The sequence below is a fragment of the Podarcis bocagei genome, assembly GCF_964188305.1.
Source record: "Podarcis bocagei genome assembly, chromosome: 8".
Taxonomy (NCBI): domain Eukaryota; kingdom Metazoa; phylum Chordata; class Lepidosauria; order Squamata; family Lacertidae; genus Podarcis; species Podarcis bocagei.
The window spans coordinates 92,109,914-92,127,150 of NC_138133.1; the positions used below are offsets into that span (position 1 = coordinate 92,109,914).

The 17,237-nt window shown below is 47.0% G+C and overlaps 1 protein-coding gene and 1 pseudogene across 2 annotated transcripts; both read right to left on the minus strand.

Moving 5' to 3' along the window:
- Nucleotides 1–1,112: 1,112 nt before the first annotated feature.
- LOC308593650 (cyclin-dependent kinase 2-associated protein 2 pseudogene) lies at nucleotides 1,113–1,616 on the minus strand (annotated as a pseudogene). Its single transcript has one exon. The product of its transcript is annotated as a cyclin-dependent kinase 2-associated protein 2 pseudogene (transcript).
- A 465-nt stretch (nucleotides 1,617–2,081) lies between these two features.
- Nucleotides 2,082–16,735, minus strand: FOXH1 (forkhead box H1; the record flags this gene model as incomplete). The annotated part of the gene is made up of 3 exons (XM_081206091.1): nucleotides 2,082–3,104; nucleotides 3,946–4,050; nucleotides 16,478–16,735. The coding sequence occupies 3 exons, from the start codon at nucleotides 16,733–16,735 to the stop codon at nucleotides 2,082–2,084; spliced, it is 1,386 nt and encodes a 461-aa protein (XP_081062217.1).
- Between the last annotated feature and the right edge of the window lie 502 nt (nucleotides 16,736–17,237).

Consider the following 17,237-nt stretch of genomic DNA (forward strand, 5'->3'; position numbering starts at 1 on the left):
TCTTATGTCGTGATGTTTTTCCTTCTGTATTGGATTTTTCTATACTTACCTTCGTTGTAAATGATCATTTATTGGTATTTTAAACCAATAAATATTTACCATGGGGGAAAAACCCTCTCGCATTGCAATGCCTTATTTTCCCCCTCTATGTGGGCAATTCCTCAACAGCAGAAAAAAGGAAGAAACTGATTCAGGTGGAAGATGAGATGCAGAGATGTTGAGTCTGTCGTGCAGTGACACCTGGCACAAAAATATTTCAAATATTTCCCCATCCTTCTCTTTCTCTCCCCTGCTCACGGTTCGCAACTTTCGAAATATCCCTTTCCCTTCTGTCAAAAGTGAAGCAAACTGTGCAGCTCCCCATTCCCACAACCCGGTAGCAAAGCTTTGGACATAAATGCACCCATTTTCCTGAAGCTTATCATTGCAAGGTGAGGACTCTGTGGGGAATGGCAGTCCCAAAGGCGAGACAGAGATCTCCCATAACGTCAGCCCTATGGCCTCGTCTGCCGCCCTGTATATTCCACCACAACACCATAGTTTGCTGCGGAGTGAATTTGTATTTATTTATAAAAATATTTACATCCTGCTATATCTTTTTTTTTAAAGAGCAGTTTACAACAATATACATATTTTTTTAAAAAATTGAAACTTAAAAAATTTAAACCAGAGACCATCACCTTACTATTATGCAAATATATTTCCTGAAGGGCCTGAAGGCACAGAAAAAGTTCAGGTTGAAACGGAAGGAGCCAGCTGAATCTAGTGGCAGGGAGTTCCACAGGACTGGCTGGGCCGATGACACTAAAGGTTTGGTTTCTTGTTGGGGTCAGATGATCCTCGCCAACTCAGGAGGTGGCCAGCCACACTCTTGCGGATGATCTCAGTGGTTCGGGATAGAAAGGTTCAGGTGACCCCTGCCGAGGCAGAATCGTAGAATCATAAGGGACCCGAGGGTCATCTAGCCCAACCCCCGGGACCAAAGTTGTCCCCCCCTCCAACTTTTTCCTTTTATTTATTTATTTTAAAAAAAACTTGCATTTCTAAAGACAGACTTGCTACCAGCCATTATGCTCACCAGTTGACCAGAGGGTGTAAGCAACAAGCTCTTTTCTGCGTCTACTCCCGGAGTGCCAATTGGCGGGCAAGTCCTGTGATGCAGTAGAAGCTTCCGATTATTAGGCGCCAATTGGCGTAAAGGTCTTTGGAGGTGATCACAGTTCTAGGACTTGAGACACTGATGGGTGGAAAGATCGGAAGGGGTGAGGGTGGGGGGAGATCTCCAGATTCCAAAATGTTGATTGGCCAGAAAGCGCCAGGGGCAGCGCCAGGAGGAAGCGACTGTTACGTTTGGGCATTGCGCTCTGTCTCTGCCAGACACTCTCTAACCAGCGCCCGGGGGGCATGAATAATTCCTCCCTTCAGCCTCTCCATAGCGCTCTTGCTGCCTGCGTAGGTTGGCAGGTCGAATCTCCTTCCCCGTCTCCTCAATGACCAAAAGCAAGTCTGTCTATGTGCTCTGGGAGCCCTGGGCACCTGCGGGCTTCATAGCCTGCCCGTCGCCCATCAACGGGGGCCCAAAATCGTTGGAGAGAGGTCAGAAGGGGGCAGAAGCTCCAGAGTCCAACTTTCTTTTCAGAGAGGCAAGTGGTCTGGGGACAGCAGCGCTTCTCCCGGCTGCTGGCAGGGATGGGGGGCCACCACCGTGCTCTGCAGAAAAGGCCCCGCCATGCTGGCAACTGGGAACCCGATGTCGGCCGGCTGGGTCATCCAGTCGAGGCCTTTGCAAATCAAGACAAGGACCTTGAACTTGGCTCAGCAATCGGAGCGCGGCTTCTGAACCGGGTCCAAGGGCAGCCCCACGCAGAGCGCATTGTAGTAGTCCAGCCTCGAGGTTCCCAGTGCACGGACTATGGCTGTCAAGAAACGGTGAACCAAAGAGAGCTGGGCAAGATGGCGCCTAATGGAGGGAGACTGGGATTTCTGTTTCGATTTTTCCGGTGAGATCTGGAACATTTGCGAATCCCGGGTGTTGGAGAGATGAAGCCATGATGCGTCATCTCTTAAGTCCTGCTTTCTTTTCAGAGAGGCAAGTGGTCTGGGGACAGCAGCGCGTCTCCCGACTGCTGGCCGAGCTGGTAGGGGGCCACCACCGTGCTCCGCAGAAAAGGCCCCGCCATGCTCGCAACTGGGAACATGATGTCGGCCGGCTGGGTCATCCAGGCGTCGAAGACGGTCTTGTTGGGTGGCATGGCTTGGTCCAGGTCGAGCGAGACCCCCGAGGGAAGGGCCAGGGGGGCGGGGGGCCTGGGCAGCAGCTCCCAGTGCCCTGGGGGGCTTGTGAAGGGCAGGGGGTTGTAAATCGGCAGGCCCGGGACGGCGGCAAAGGCGGAGAACGGAGGTGGGTAGCTGGGGGGAGCCACCACGTTGGGGGCCACGCACTTGGTGTACGAGGTGGGCAGCTGCTGCAGGTGTGGCCCCCCGGCCCGCAGGGCATCGTCGGAGTCCGAGCTGCTGCTGTCGGGGTCCTGGAGGACCCGGGGGCGCTTGGCCAAGCTGTGGGGCGCGTGCCCCTTCTTGGGCCTCGGCCACCCGGCTTGCCTTCCGTCGGGGGACAGAGACCCCAGGGAGGAGAGGCTGCTGGAGGAGGAGAAGGAACGGAGGGCCGGCAGGCGGCTGGGGGGCCGCCAGGGCAGAACTGGGTGCCCTGTGCAAACCTGGTAAATGGGGACGGAGCCCCAAGCGTCTAGGGCGGCAGAGGGGCTGTGGGGCAGCTCGGGGGCTGCCCTGGGCTTCCCGCTCAGACCCACGTCCTGGAAGTCGCTGAGCAGGGTGTCGATGCTGATGGGGCTGTTTTGGGGGGCTCCTTCGCCGGCCGGGAATGTCCTTGTGTCCTCAGAGGTGGGCATGTTCTGGGGGGCCGGGGGTCTTCCGTTGAGCGGCCAGCCGTGGTACACATAGGGGGCCAGGTCGGCAGCAAACGCCCGCTCTTCCTGGCGGGAGATGGGGGTGTTTTGCAGTTTTAGGGCCTCCGGGGGGATGCGGTTCACGTCCACAGTCCAGAAATTCCCCTTGGCCTTGGGCTTGGAGGGATCCTTCAGCACCTGCGGGAGACGGGAGGGAGGAGTGAGGTGCTTTTTATTATTGTTAATAATAATAATATTTTTTCATTTATACCCTGCCCTTCCCGGTTCAAAAACCGGGCTCAGGGCAGCTAACAACAAATTTAAAACACTTTAAAACACTTTTAATTATAAAAGCAGCATAAAATACAGTATAAAAACATGAATAACAATAAAATTCAAAAATCAATTTAGGGGAAATAGGCATTAGATAATCCCCAGGGCTAGCTGGCTGAATTGGTCCTACTTGGGCCAGCGAGGAGACCAGGAGAGAATTAGCTGTGGGGTCTCAGAGCGGGTGATCTTCATAAAAGGGGAGGGAAGGGAAATAAAAGATCAGGCTGAATTCAAATTGAAAGCCAGGCGAAATAGCTCTGTCTTACAGCCCTGTGGAGTGCCTGGTGTGCTCTGGTCCACGGGGTCACGAAGAGTCGGACACGACTAAACAACAACAACAAAAACAGCCCTGCGGAAGGAGGTTAAATCCTGAAGGGCCCTGGTCTCATGGGACAGAGCATTCCACCAGGTCGGAGCCACCACTGAGAAGGCCCTGTCCCTGGGGGGAGGAATCTGACTTCCTTTGGGCCCGGGACCTCTAAACTATGGTTGTTCATGGATCTTGGTGTTCTGTTGGGAGCCGCTAAGAGTGGCTGGGGAAACCCAGCCTGATGGGCGGGGTATAAATATTATTATTATTATTATTATTATTATTATTATTATTATTAGCTGATGCTCTGCAATTATGCTGTCCGATTCTGGCCCCTCTTGAAGCGCAGGGTCCCCTTCAGGCCCAAACCCTCCCTCCCTTGCGCCCCCACCTCACCTTGTAGAAACAGTCGTTGGAAGACAGGTTGTGGCGGATCGAGTCCTTCCATCCCTGGTAGCCTTCCTTGAAGAAGGGGAAGAGGGTGCTGATCTCTTGAATGATCTGAAAGAGCAGGAAGCAAAGATGAAAGGATTCCTCGGGAGTCAGTGGGCACCGATCCCAGACAGTGCCCCCTAGAAACGCAGGCAATACTGGGAGATGATATATAATGAGTTTAAAAAAATATTGAAATATACATTTATAAAGAAACCAGAAGCATTCTTACTGGGCATTGTGGGGAGTGATATAAATAGAAAGGAATGTAAGCTCTTTTTATATGCAATAACAGCAGCGAGAATATTATTGGCCCAAAAATGGAAGCAAGAAGAGTTACCGTCGATTGAAGAATGGAGGATGAAGTTAATGGACTATGCAGAACTAGATAAACTAACAGGAAGGATTCGAAACCGGCGGGACCAGGAATTCACGGAAGACTGGAGTAAATTTACGGAGTATTTGAAAAGTAATTGTGAAGAACATACGTTTGTAGGGTTGCAAGAAGTTTTGTGAGGAGTATTATTAGAAGTATTGTAAAAATGGATAAGGGGGAGGATGATTTGTTAAGAGATGTAAAGGCAATATAAAGTTAAGAAATGCATAAGAAGTGGTGAAAACCATCAGAGGTGCTGATGGAAGTCCAAAAAGATTGTATAAGTGATAAGCTTTGTGGTACATTTTATAATTTATATGTTAAAATTAATAAAAAATATTATATAAAAAAAGAAAAGAAACACAGGCAATACAACTCTTGGGGAGAAGGGATTGAGAACGGCCGGCTCTGGATTCTAGGATTCTGCAATAGCCTTCTGGAGGGGAGGAGGCCAGAATCTGGTAGACAGCGCCATCTGCTGGAATGACCAGAGCTCTGCCCGCAGCTGACCGGGTGACCTTGGGCTGGCCACCATCTCCAAGCCTTACCCGCCTCGTAGGGTTGTTGTGATCGGCTGCTTTGAGCTCCTTGGAGCAAAGGTGGGAAATAAACCAAATAAATAAATAGATTCCTGCGGAGGGAAATGGCCAGCCCAAGTATATATTGGATCAGATACGGCATTTTATATTTGCAAAAAGCCTGGCTCAAAACAATCTGTCAAGAGATAAGAGGAAACCGTTATTAAATATTATTAAATGTTACATATTAAAGTATGTGGTATTTGACTCCAGACAGGTGATTTAGATTGCAGCATGGATACTCAAAATACAGCAGATTTCATATATTTTTAACTGCCGCTATATCTGAATTGTCTCTGTTATATCCTCATGTGATTTTATCAAGTTATCTGAGTGATGAAGTGAGAAAAAAATATATATTTATGAGCTAGTATGAAGCTCTCAGCATGTACAGAAGTTTAAATTGCCACAAAGGGGAATGTTAGCATAACATTAACAGTGAAAACATGGCTGGAATATTGCAGAAATGTCAAAGGTTACAGAGCACATTCAAAATAAAAAAATTCCTTCCAGTAGCACCTTAAAGACCAACTAAGTTAGTTCTTGGTATGAGCTTTCATGTGCATGCACACTTCTTCAGATAACTTCAGAGCACATTCAGTTATGGGATGGCTGGAAAAAGCAATACAACCTTATTTATCAAGTTCATGAAGAAAAAACTATAGATCATATTATGTACTGCTATAATTCATTCAAATTGTTGTTGTTGTTTAGTCGTTTAATTGTGTCCGACTCTTCGTGACCCCCTGGACCAGAGCACGCCAGGCACTCCTGTCTTCCACTGCCTCCCACAGTTTGGTCAAATCTGATCACATATGAACTGCTATAATTCATTCGAATTAACGTAGTATTAATAAGCTGCAATGATTGTATTTATAATATTGGCTTACACTGCATTTTATTCATATTTATGTTATCCTTGTAGTGTACTTTGTTGCATTTGGTTGTCTAGATAGATCTTTCAATATGAACCAGCCTAGAAGTTATCAGGAAAGAGAAAGATGAACTGATAAAGGGTTTCTTGAAAGGGATGACCTGGAGAATTCTCCCTGCCCCACCATAGATAGCCCTTTTAATGACAGTTAAATAGACATATCCTGTTCGGAGGTTTTGCATTTCCTGCCTCTGCTTTGTGCAAAGCAACCTTTTGAATAGAACAGGTGAGCTCCCACCTGAGGGCAAGATGCTGAAGACAGAGCAATGTTGTGTGTTGCTGTAGTGCTGTCAAGTTTTAAGCTGTGGGACAGCTCAGTTACTAGAGCCTGAGACTCTGAATATCATGGTTGTGGGTTCAAAACCCATGCAGGGCAAAAGATTCCTGCATTGCAAGGGGCTGGATAACCTAAGTCAGAGGTTTTCAACCAGTGCGCTGTGCAGAGCTGTCAACGTTTCCCTTTTCTTGGGAGGAATCCTATTCGGAATAAGGGAATTTCCCTTTTAAAAAGGGAAAAGTTGGCAGCTATGGTGCTGTGGAGGGACATGGGTGGCGCTGTGGGTTAAACCACAGAGCCTAGGACTTGCCGATCAGAAGGATCAGAAGGTCGGCAGTTCTAATCCCCGCGACGGGGTGAGCTCCCATTGCTCGGTCCCTGCTCCTGCCAACCTAGCAGTTCGAAAGCACGTCAGAGTGCAAGTAGATAAATAGGTACTGCTCCGGCGGGAAGGTAAACGGCGTGTCCGTGCGCTGCTCTGGTTCGCCAGAAGCGGCTTAGTCCTGCTGGCCACATGACCTGGAAGCTGTATGCCGGCTCCCTTGGCCAATAAAGCGAGATGAGCGCCACAACCCCAGAGTCGTCCGCGACTGGACCTAATGGTCAGGGGTCCCTTTACCTTTACAGTGCTGTGGCACCTTGGGGTGCCTTGAATGATGGTCAGGGGTGCCCTCTGTCCCTCTTTCCTTCCCTTCCCTCCCTCTTCTAATGTCTCCCAAAGACTTGCACAGCCGCGGGATCACATTCCCCCAGTGCTCTACCAGCTGCACTGGCTCCCTGTGGGGTACAGGATCAGGTTCAAGGTGCTGTTTTTAACCTTTAAAGCCTTATACGGCCTAGGACCCTCGTACCTACGGGACCGCCTCTCCTGGTATGTCCCATAGAGGACCTTACGGTCTTCAGATAAAAACATCTTGGAGATCCCAGGTCGCAAGGTGGCTAGATTGGTCTCAACAGGGCCAGGGCCTTTTCAGTACTGGCCCCGATCTGGTGGAACGCTCTGTCACAAGAGACCAGGCCCCTGTGGGACTTGACATCTTTCTGCAGGGCCTGCAAGACGGAGCTGTTCCACCAGGCCTTTGGCCAGGGCACAGTCTGACCCCCTCCTTGGGTCATCCTCACAGAACTCTAGCCCAATGGTTGCCATGAACGTGTTACTTCTGGGTTTCACCGCTCGCGCATGCGCTCAAAATGACATAACATGCATGCGCGGAAGCGGCAAATCGCAACCCGTGCATGTGCAGACGCGGGTTGCGTTTGCTTCCTTCAAGATGCGAACAGGGCTCCGGAACAGATACCGTTTGTATCCAGAGGTACCACTGTATTTTAATTAATTGATTGTGATTTTATGTAAACTGTGTTACTTTTATTGTTGTTAGCCACTCTGAGCCCAGCTTCGGCTGGGGAGGGCGGGATAGGAATATTATTATTATTATTATTATTTGCAGCAGCCCTGATCCTGCCATTGCTGGCTCCCAAGGTAAGGTGCTGGCCTCGCTTTCACCTTTGGCCAGTCTACGTTGGGCCACTAAGGCTGGGGGCATCCTCTGCCCTGTGGGGCAGGGTGAGGAACCCCCTCTATTTTTTAGGGGGGGAGCAGCTTAGAGACCAGGGGTGGCAGCAGCGGCTGCCCAAAGGACTCCCAAGGAGAGGGGAGAGGAGAGGAACCATGGGGGGGGGGGCAGGTTTGGAAAAGGGTGAGGGGCTGCCGACTCTGCAAGCAAAGGGTGACCTAACTGGATGCTTATTCCCCCCAGGGGTGCCACAGAAATAATGCACAGTGGACGCTCAGGTTGCGAACGTGATCCGTGTGGGATGCACGTTCGCAACCTGCAGCTGCGCATGCGTGGGTTGCGATTCGGCACTTCTGTGCATGCACAAAGCACGATTTAGCACTTTGGCGCATGTGCAACCACCGAAACCTGGAAGTAACCCCTTCCGGTACTTCCAGGTTTCGGTGGTCCGTAACCCGAAAAAACGCAACCTGAAGCAGGTGTAACTCGAGGTTGGTCAAGGGAGCCATGGGCTCAAAAAGGATGAAAACCTCTGGCTTAATTGTATTCCCCACCAGAGATGGAACAGGATGCCCCCTTCTGGGCAGCCTCTGCAACTGCAAAAGGAGAGATTCGTGGAGTCGAGTTCCCCAGGGGTGAGATGCCAACAATGGGCGAATTTTAGCATAGATTCTCCATTTCCAGCCAACACCAACTGAAGCTGAGAAACCACCAAGTTCCCTTCAGCATCTTCAGCACTCTGTCAACTTTAGACCTGTACCAGATCCTGCACTGGAGTGGGTTGGACTAGATGACCGTAGGGGGGACCCCTTCCAACTCTACTATGATTCATATTTAATAAAATTTATTATTATTATTATTATTATTATTATTATTATTATTATTACCCCGCCCTTCCCGGTTCAGAAAACCGGGCTCAGGGCGTCTAACAACAAATTTAAAACACTAAATTGGTGCAACAACAAACAGCATAAAACATGAATAACAATAAATTCAGAAATAAAAAAGGAATTTAGTGGGGAAATCTATCCAATAAACATTAGATGATCACCAGGGCCAGCTGGCTGAATTAGTCCTAATTATCATTTATATTGATCATCAAATTGTAAATAAGAGAAGCTGTACTTCTTAGCCTCCCTTCCAGCTGTCCAGACAAGGCATGAGGGAGGGAGCTTTTGAAACCACCTTGAACCAGGTAAGACATTGACCCGACTCCTCCTCTGGGAGAAAACCTGGATGATCCAAAAATGCAAACAGAGAAAACTGCCTTCGGTGACACTGAGCCCTTGCAGGCTTGCAGGGAAGAGTTCAGTTGAGTGTGCTTTTCTGCAGAGAGAGGGGCAGAAAAGGAACTTTCCCACGTCCCAACAGAAACCCCAGGTCTGCATGGCCACGAATTGTAACTGCTTGCGGTTCTGGGTCCCCAGATGTTGAACTACAACTCCCATCATCCCTGAGCTCTGGCCTTGCTAGCTAGGGGTGATGGGAGTTGTAGTTCAGCAACATCTGGGGACCCACAGGTGGAGAAAGGCTGGACCTGAAAGGCCTCGCAATCGACTCCCAAATTAGGGAGCCCAGCACCACCACCCTGTTTCGAGCATCACTCTTGTGGCTTAGGGCCCTTGTATTTACAGGACCGCCTCTCCTGGTCTGCCCTGCGGAGGACCTTAAGGTCCATGAATAATCGTAGTTTAGAGGTCCCTAAGGAAGTCAGATTATCCTCCACCGGGGCCAGGGCCTTTTCAGTGGTGGCTCCGACCTGGTGGCATGCTCTGTCCCAGGAGACCAGGGCCCTGCAGGATTTCACCTCCTTCCGCAGGGCCTGTAAGACAGAGCTATTCCGCCTGGCCTTTAATTTGAATTCAGCCTGAACTTTTATTCCCCTTCCTTCCTTCCCTCCCCCTCCCCTTTTTATGAAGATTACCCACTCTGGGGTCCCACACCTAATTCTCCCCTGGTCTCCTCACTGGCCCAGATAGGACTAATTTAGCCAGCAAGCTCTGGGGATCATCTAATGTTTATTGGATGGATTTCCCCCCCAAAAATGATTTTTGAATTCTGAATTTATTGTTATTCACGTTTTATATTGTATTTTATGCTGTTTTTTGTTGCATCAATTAAGTGTTTTGAATTTCTTGTTAGCCGCCCTGAGCCTGGTTTTCTGAACCGGGAAGGGCGGGGTATAAATAAAAAACTATTATTATTATTATTACAGGTAGGTAGCCGTGTTGGTCTGCCATAGTCCAAATAAAAAAATTCCTTCCAGTAGCACCTTAAAGACCAACTAAGTTAGTTCTTGGTATGAGCTTTCGTGTGGTATCTGAAGAAGTGTGCATGCACACGAAAGCTTATACCAAGAACTAACTTAGTTGGTCTTTAAGGTGCTACAGGAAGGAATTTTTTTATTGGAACCATGGAAGGCACCACATTGAGCCGCATGAAATGGAAGTCCATCAACCTCACCAAGAAACTTGCACAGGTACAGACTGATATCTTCTTTCTTACTAAATGCAAGAGCCTGGACATTATACCCAAGGGTCTTAGAATTAAGAACCCTCTCCAATCCACGTATCCCACTGAATATGCAAGAAAACTATGCAACACTTTCTCTAAGAAGCTGCTCAAACATCTGATCAGCGTTCTCTACTCTAAACAGAAGCTAATAAAGGAGGAACTCCTTGTATTAGACAACTCTATCAGGAACCACCAAGCTTGGCAAGAGTTCCAAAAGGAAAAACAAAACATTTACCACTCTCAACTGGAGCTACTGAAAAAACAGAAAAACAAGAAACTCTCTAACCTTTCCAACCTACAGGCTACTAATCAAAAGGTATCTGAAGAAGTGTGCATGCACACGAAAGCTCATACCAAGAACTAACTTAGTTGGTCTTTAAGGTGCTACTGGAAGGATTTATTATTATTATTATTATTATTATTATTATTATTATTATTAAGCAGCTGTACCTGCCTCTCACTGCCAGAAACACCAGCTTCTAATAATTAAACGTTTCCACACGGGCTGGACTAGATGACCCTTGGCAACTCGACAATTCTATGAGTCTCTTAATTTCTTTTCTGGGATAGAGGTAGAGGATGCCTGGAACAGGAAACGGAAACCGTATCTCGCCATTCTCCCACGTTGAGATCCAAAGCTGGCTTCCAATGTTTAAAAACCCACTTAGGTAACCCTGGCCCACATAATAATAATAATAATAATAATAATAATAATAATAATAATAATAATAATAATAATAATATTTATACCCTGCCCTCCCCGGCCAGAGCCAGGCTCAGGGCGGTTAACACCAATACAGTGGTGTCCCGCAAGACGAAAGGGTTTTTCGGTTTTGCGTTGCTTCGCTAGACGAATTTCCCTATGGGCTTGCTTCGCAAGACGAAAACGTCTTGCGCTTTTTTCTTAAAGCCGCTTGAAGAGGCACAGTTGCGACGGACCGTGCTTCGCAAGACGAAAAACATCGCAAGACGAAAAGACTCGCGGAACGAATTATTTTTGTCTTGCGAGGCACCACTGTAATATAAAACCACAGTAAAAACATAATAGGGGGGAAAGAGAGGGAGGAAAAAAGCAAAAAACAAAAAAAACCCCGAATTTAAAATACGGGTTAAAATGCAATTTAATAATCTTGAGGGCTGCAGTTCAGCCCAGCCCTCAGGGCCAGATTTCAGTTTGAGGAGGTCCTGAGCTGCTGAAGGTAACGGGCCCTTTCTATGTCCAGCTGTCCTTTGTCAACAACAAACTGTTGCTGCTTTTTTGTGTTGAATATATGTTATATGGTAATTGATGGACCTGATAGGTATCTCAAGCCATTTGCATGTAACAAAATACACGTATTTTATCAAAGCAACTGTTGAACTGAAATACAATACATCCAGGTTGTTTTTTTCCTTTAATTTTTTTTGGGGGGGCCCTAAGCTATAGCTTGTTTAGCTTATACCAGGGGTCAGCAAACTTTTTCAGCAGGGGTCCGGTCCACTGTCCCTCAGACCTTGTGGAGGGCCGGACTATATATATATTTATATGATATTTATTAAAGTTTCAAAGAAAAGATTACATAAATAAAAAGAGAAAAAAAGAAAAGAGAAATAAAAATAAAAATACAAAATACAGAAAAAAGATAATAAACATTAAAAAAACACATCAATCTTTCCGTACCTTACATTTCATTTCCTTACTTCCCTGACCTCCTCACACCTCCCTTTTTTGTATTCCAGTTCTATTAATTAATTCAGCAATTCCTTTCCCTCTTTGTTTTTATCTTAATCCTTTAACTTAATAAATCATGACTTTGGATTTTCATCTGTTAACAATCCATTTTTACATACACCTTAATAACATTGCTGCTAAAACCGCTTAACTTCATTCAGACATCATTCTAACATTCATTAATTTTGCAATATTTCTGTAAATAGTCTATATTTTTGGGGGGAAATGAATGAATTCCTATGCCCCACAAATAACCCAGAGATGCATTTTAAATAAAAGGACACATTCAACTCATGTAAAAACACGCTAATTCCCAGACCGACCGGATTGAGAAGGCGATTGGGCCGGATCCATAGCTGTCAACGTTTTCCTTTTTTAAAGGGAAATTCCCTTATTCCGAATAGGATTCCTCGCAAGAGAAGGGAAAAGTTGACAGCTATGGCCGGATCCGGCCCCTGGGCCTTAGTCCCTGGTGTTCAGAGTTAGGAGAACTGGGGGGGGGGGGGTTCAAGGTAATCTTTGCCACTGACCCAAGAAGCCTGTCATCTCCCCAGGCACCTGTCAGCTGTCAGCTCATTCCTCCTACTGTATGTAGTGCAAATATCTTCCCCACATCATCCATGGGTCAGAGATCAGTCAAGCCAGATGGGGATTAGCGCCAGCAAGGTGCAAATTGCTTTGGTGGAGGGGAGAGGAATGTTGCATTGGAATAAGGCAGCATCACTCGAACTCGCCTCCCTGCTGCTGCCCTCTCTCTCCAAGCCCTCTCAATTGTCAGTTGCATCACCCAGGGAGCCACTCCCAAGGCATTTGCCCAGGAGATCCACAGCGGCATCAAATCGAGCCAGATCTGGGTCAGGCTGCACACTTACCGGAGAGTAAGTCCCACTCAGTGCAGACATCACAAGAGCAAAATCCAAACTTTGGAAGCAGCAAGAATTCTCATTGCAAAGCACTGGAAGACACAAGATCTACCCACCTTGGAAGAATGGCAAATGCAACTAATAGACTACATGGAAATGGCGGAAATGACTGGCAGAATCCGAGACCAGGGAGAAGAGCAAGTGGAAGAAGATTGGGGGAAATTAAAAATTTATTTACAGAAACATTGTAAAATTTTTGAATGTTGATGACGTTGAAATGATCTGAAGGGGTTCTAGCAACAAGGTAAAATGTAAAATGGGATTGATAATAGATAAGTTAAATTGGAGATGAATTTGCTGAACCAAATTTTAAAAAAGGGATACAAAAAAGGGAGGCGTGAGGAAGTCAGGAGAATAAGTTAACTAAAGATGAGAATTTAAAAAAGAGGGAGTTTTGTTTTTATGTGTTTTCTTTTTCTTTTTTTTCTTTTTTCTTTTCCCTTTTGTGTTTAATGTCTGTATTTTTGTATTTCGTGATTCTGTATTTTTCTGTTTTTGTACTTTTGTCTGAATCATTTTATTGATAAAACTTAATAAAATATTAATTTAAAATAAAATAAAATTTAAAAAAGAAACTTAATCAATACAGTGGTCCCTTGGTTCTCAAAGGAGGGACAGTGGACCGGCCCCTTGATGAAAAAGTTTGCTGATCCCTGCTGAAGACTAGAAGCAAGAGCCAGGGGAATCTTTCAGAGGGACCTTCCACAAAGCGTTGCCAAGAGGCAGTCCTTGACTCCCAACCCTGACCCCTTGGGTCGAGGGCCTCTGAGAATGCACAGAGTGCCTCTCAAACATATTAATGGCGTTTGAGCCCACCTTTCCGCTAAGGGCCTCAAGGTGGCCACATGGTTCTCTCCCTCCTTGTGTCATCCGCACAACAGCCCTGTGAGGTAAGCTCAGCTGAGAAGCAGCAACCGGCCTTTGAGGCCACAGCCAAGGGACGGGGATTCGAACCCTGGTCACTGGCGGAGGAACATGATCCTGGTGGGGTGCCATCGCGGCTGCCCCCAGCTCCGCCACTGATCCTGGTCTCCCACTTCCTAGTCCAGCGCTCTAACCATTGAACCACCACTGCCTTTCCAATTTCTAAGCTTCACCCTGCACCTTGTATGCTGCCCTGTTTTTCAGCCACAATATATTCTGGTCCTATATTGCACGAATGGACCCCTTGCTCCCCCAAGGATGGCCGCCGCTCCTCCAAACTAGTTATTCCACAGAATTACACCCGTGGCTGTAATTCAGAGGCATAACGCCCACTCTCATCGCCTTCAAAGGACTCTCATCCAGCATCATCGACATCTAGTGGCAGGGAGTTCCATGGATTAATCCCGCACTGAGTGGGAAAAGTATACACCCCTTTGTCCAAAATCTGCTGCAGGAAGAACCACAAATTGTAGGCTTCTGGGAGAGGGAGTAATTCTTCTCAAGAGTAGACCCACTCAAATTAACGGAGCTAAATCATTCAGGGTCATTCATTTCAATGGGTCTAGCCTGGGGACGACTAATAATAGATATAACACTTTTTTTCTGCCCCAAGTTCTCCATATAATCCAAATTAGAATTATCATGAATGAATAAAAATTACCTGGACTAATTATACTATGGTCTTTTAAACTGGGGGAGGCGGGTACTGGTCTTGTTTGTTATGATGTTATGTATTTTTCTGTTTTTATATTGTAAACCACCCTGTCATCCTTGGATAATGATGTAATAATAATAATAATATATTTTTTTCTTATTAAAACCTGAATTATTGTACTCCCTCTTTAGTTTCCTCCACCCTGAATTGCACAAAAAACAAACATCTCTCCCCCCCCCTAAAAATACTATCAAGGGTTTTTTGGTGAGGATGCTTCCCCCATGCAGAGGTGTTGGAAGGGGTGGGTGGGAAGAGGAGATTCTTAGATATCCCAGAGGGCCTTTTTATCTTGCTGAAGCAGCTTAGCACAGCTGGGGGGGGAGAAACGGGTACCTGGAAGTAAATATTCCCTCAATTTCAGAGATAATAAAGGCTTGGAGCAAGGCATTCCGCTAACTGGTTTGGGAAGGAGCAGTCCTTAGGCAGATAAGAGCCCTGGTCTTTGAAATCCTAGCCCTAGCCTGACCCCAGGGTGATCTAGAATATTTATTTCATTTCCTGAAAGGTGTACACCGCTTGATTGCAAAAAAAACCAAAACCCTCAAAGCACCAGTAAGGAAATTTGACAACAATCTTTGACTTCTGAAAAGTTAAAAAATGTTCCCATCGGGCGCTGACAGTGAATATCAATAGGCAGGGAGTTCCAAAGTGTACAAGTGCCACCACGTTAAAAGATTGAATTTCTGCAAATGTGGGGAGGGTGTTATTTTGGATTGAAGTGGTTGAATGGGTGCATATCAGACAATCTCTGATGGGTAAATAGAGAGCAATCCTGATTACTTGGACCAGAATGAAGCCCTGGAAGAGGGGCAGGCACTCTCATAAAAACATGAGCTGCCTTGCTTTTACTCTCCTGCAAGAGACCCAGGAAAGCAGCAATGGTTACAAGACAAGGGAGCCCGTTCTCTGCACAAGCCAAGGGATGTCAGAATTTCAAATAAATCCCACCATCCTGAATGATTATACTGGAAACTAAGTCCCCATGATTTGGAAAGAGCAGTTGTGTTAAGACTGCCTGTTCTGCAGCCTTTGAGGGACAAATTAAACTCCAGTTGAGTTGTGAGGCTCCACAAGGATCGGGCCCAGCTTTTCCAGCGTCACAGAAATCACGACAAGTATCCCTGCAAGTAAGTTCAGGAAAGCTCCAAGCCTAAAAAAAGGTCAAGACAAAATCCTTACGTTTTCTGGGCTCGAACACATTGCACAAGGCAAAGGATATTAATCCTAGGGCCGCTGAATTCTTAATGGAACCAAATGCCATTAAGTTCAGAGCAGTAAAAATTTCCCATTTGACAGTAATAAATTATCTGTCTATTCCAGAATCCTGTTCTCACAGCAGCCAACCTGATGCCCATCGTGGGAAAACAACAAACAGGATCTGAACACAAGAGCCTACTCTCTCCTTTCCTGAAACTTCCAGTAACTGCCTCCAGCTGTGGTGGCAAAGCCCAGCCATTCTCGCTAGTAGCCCATGAATTTATCCAATCCTCTTTAAAATCCATACAAGTTGGTGGCCATCTCTGCCTCCCACAGTTTAACTCTGCACTGCCTGAAGAATTAGGACGTCCTTTTACCCATCCTGAATCTCTCAGCATTCAGCTTCCTGGGATTCTGCTACAGTTAAGAGAGGAGGAGAACGATTTTTCCCTAGCCTCTTCTCCCATGCTGTGCATAATTTTACAAACTTCTATCCTGTTGCCTCCAAGAGAGAACCAATTCTAGGACCTTCCCTAGACATCCGAAGGCAGCTTTTACAGTCGGGTGTATCCTGCAAATTCTGCTGGAAGCTGCCCAGAGTGGCTGGGGCAACTCAGTCAGATGAGCTGGGTACAAGCAATAAATAATAATAATAATAATAATAATAATAATAATAATAATAATAGGTTTTTCTCTAAAGTCGCCTTTTTTCATAGGAGAGTTGCTCCACCCATTCCCTCATTTTGGTGGCCCTTTTCTGCACCTTTCCCAACTCCACGATATCCTTTTGTAGGGACGCCCCCCCTCGCCCCCCACCCCTCTGATCATCTTACCTGGGACAATTTGAGCTTCCGACTTGGAGAGGTCTGGATGGCCAGTGCAATCATTGCCAAATAGGTGTAGGGGGGCTTGGGGTGGCGGTGGTAGTTTTTCTTCTTCCTCTTCGCCTTTCTGCCCGCCTCCTTGGCCGGACCCTCGCCCTGCCTGCCACCAGGCTCCTCGGCAGACCCCAGAGCTTCCTTGCCCAGGGTGGCGTCCTGGTTCAGGGTGCCATTCTCAGGATTTTGGTGTGGACTGGAGGTGGCAGACATTGCTGCTGCTGCTGCTGCCTCTGCCTGGGAGAGCCTGAAGGGCTGGTCAACTGACCAGCAGGATAAACAGCTTGATGCCCTAAAGGAGGAGGAAGATTTGGAACCCATTCATGTCTTTATCATGCTGATGATGGAATCTCAGCCTGGAGATGGAGATCCTGGAGGGCAGAAGGGTGTGAGGGGAGGGGCGCAGGGGCCAGTTGGCAAACCATTAACATCTGGCTGCTAATCTCTGAGCCAGAGATCCAGAGCCTGGGTTAGCCCCATGAGATGCCTACTGCAGGCATGGGGAGGTGGAGGATTTGCACCTCTTGGTAGCGGCGCCTAATAGTGCTGCCATTCACAACGGGCACACCAAACATCTGGAGCAGACCCAGGTCCCCGGGCTAAACAGGAGCCCACAAACTGGAGTTTTAATTTGTGGTGAGCAAGCTACACTTTCCCTGACAGGGTGGTTCTTGATCGATGAATCACAGATTTGTGGGGTGGGAAGGGGCCCCCA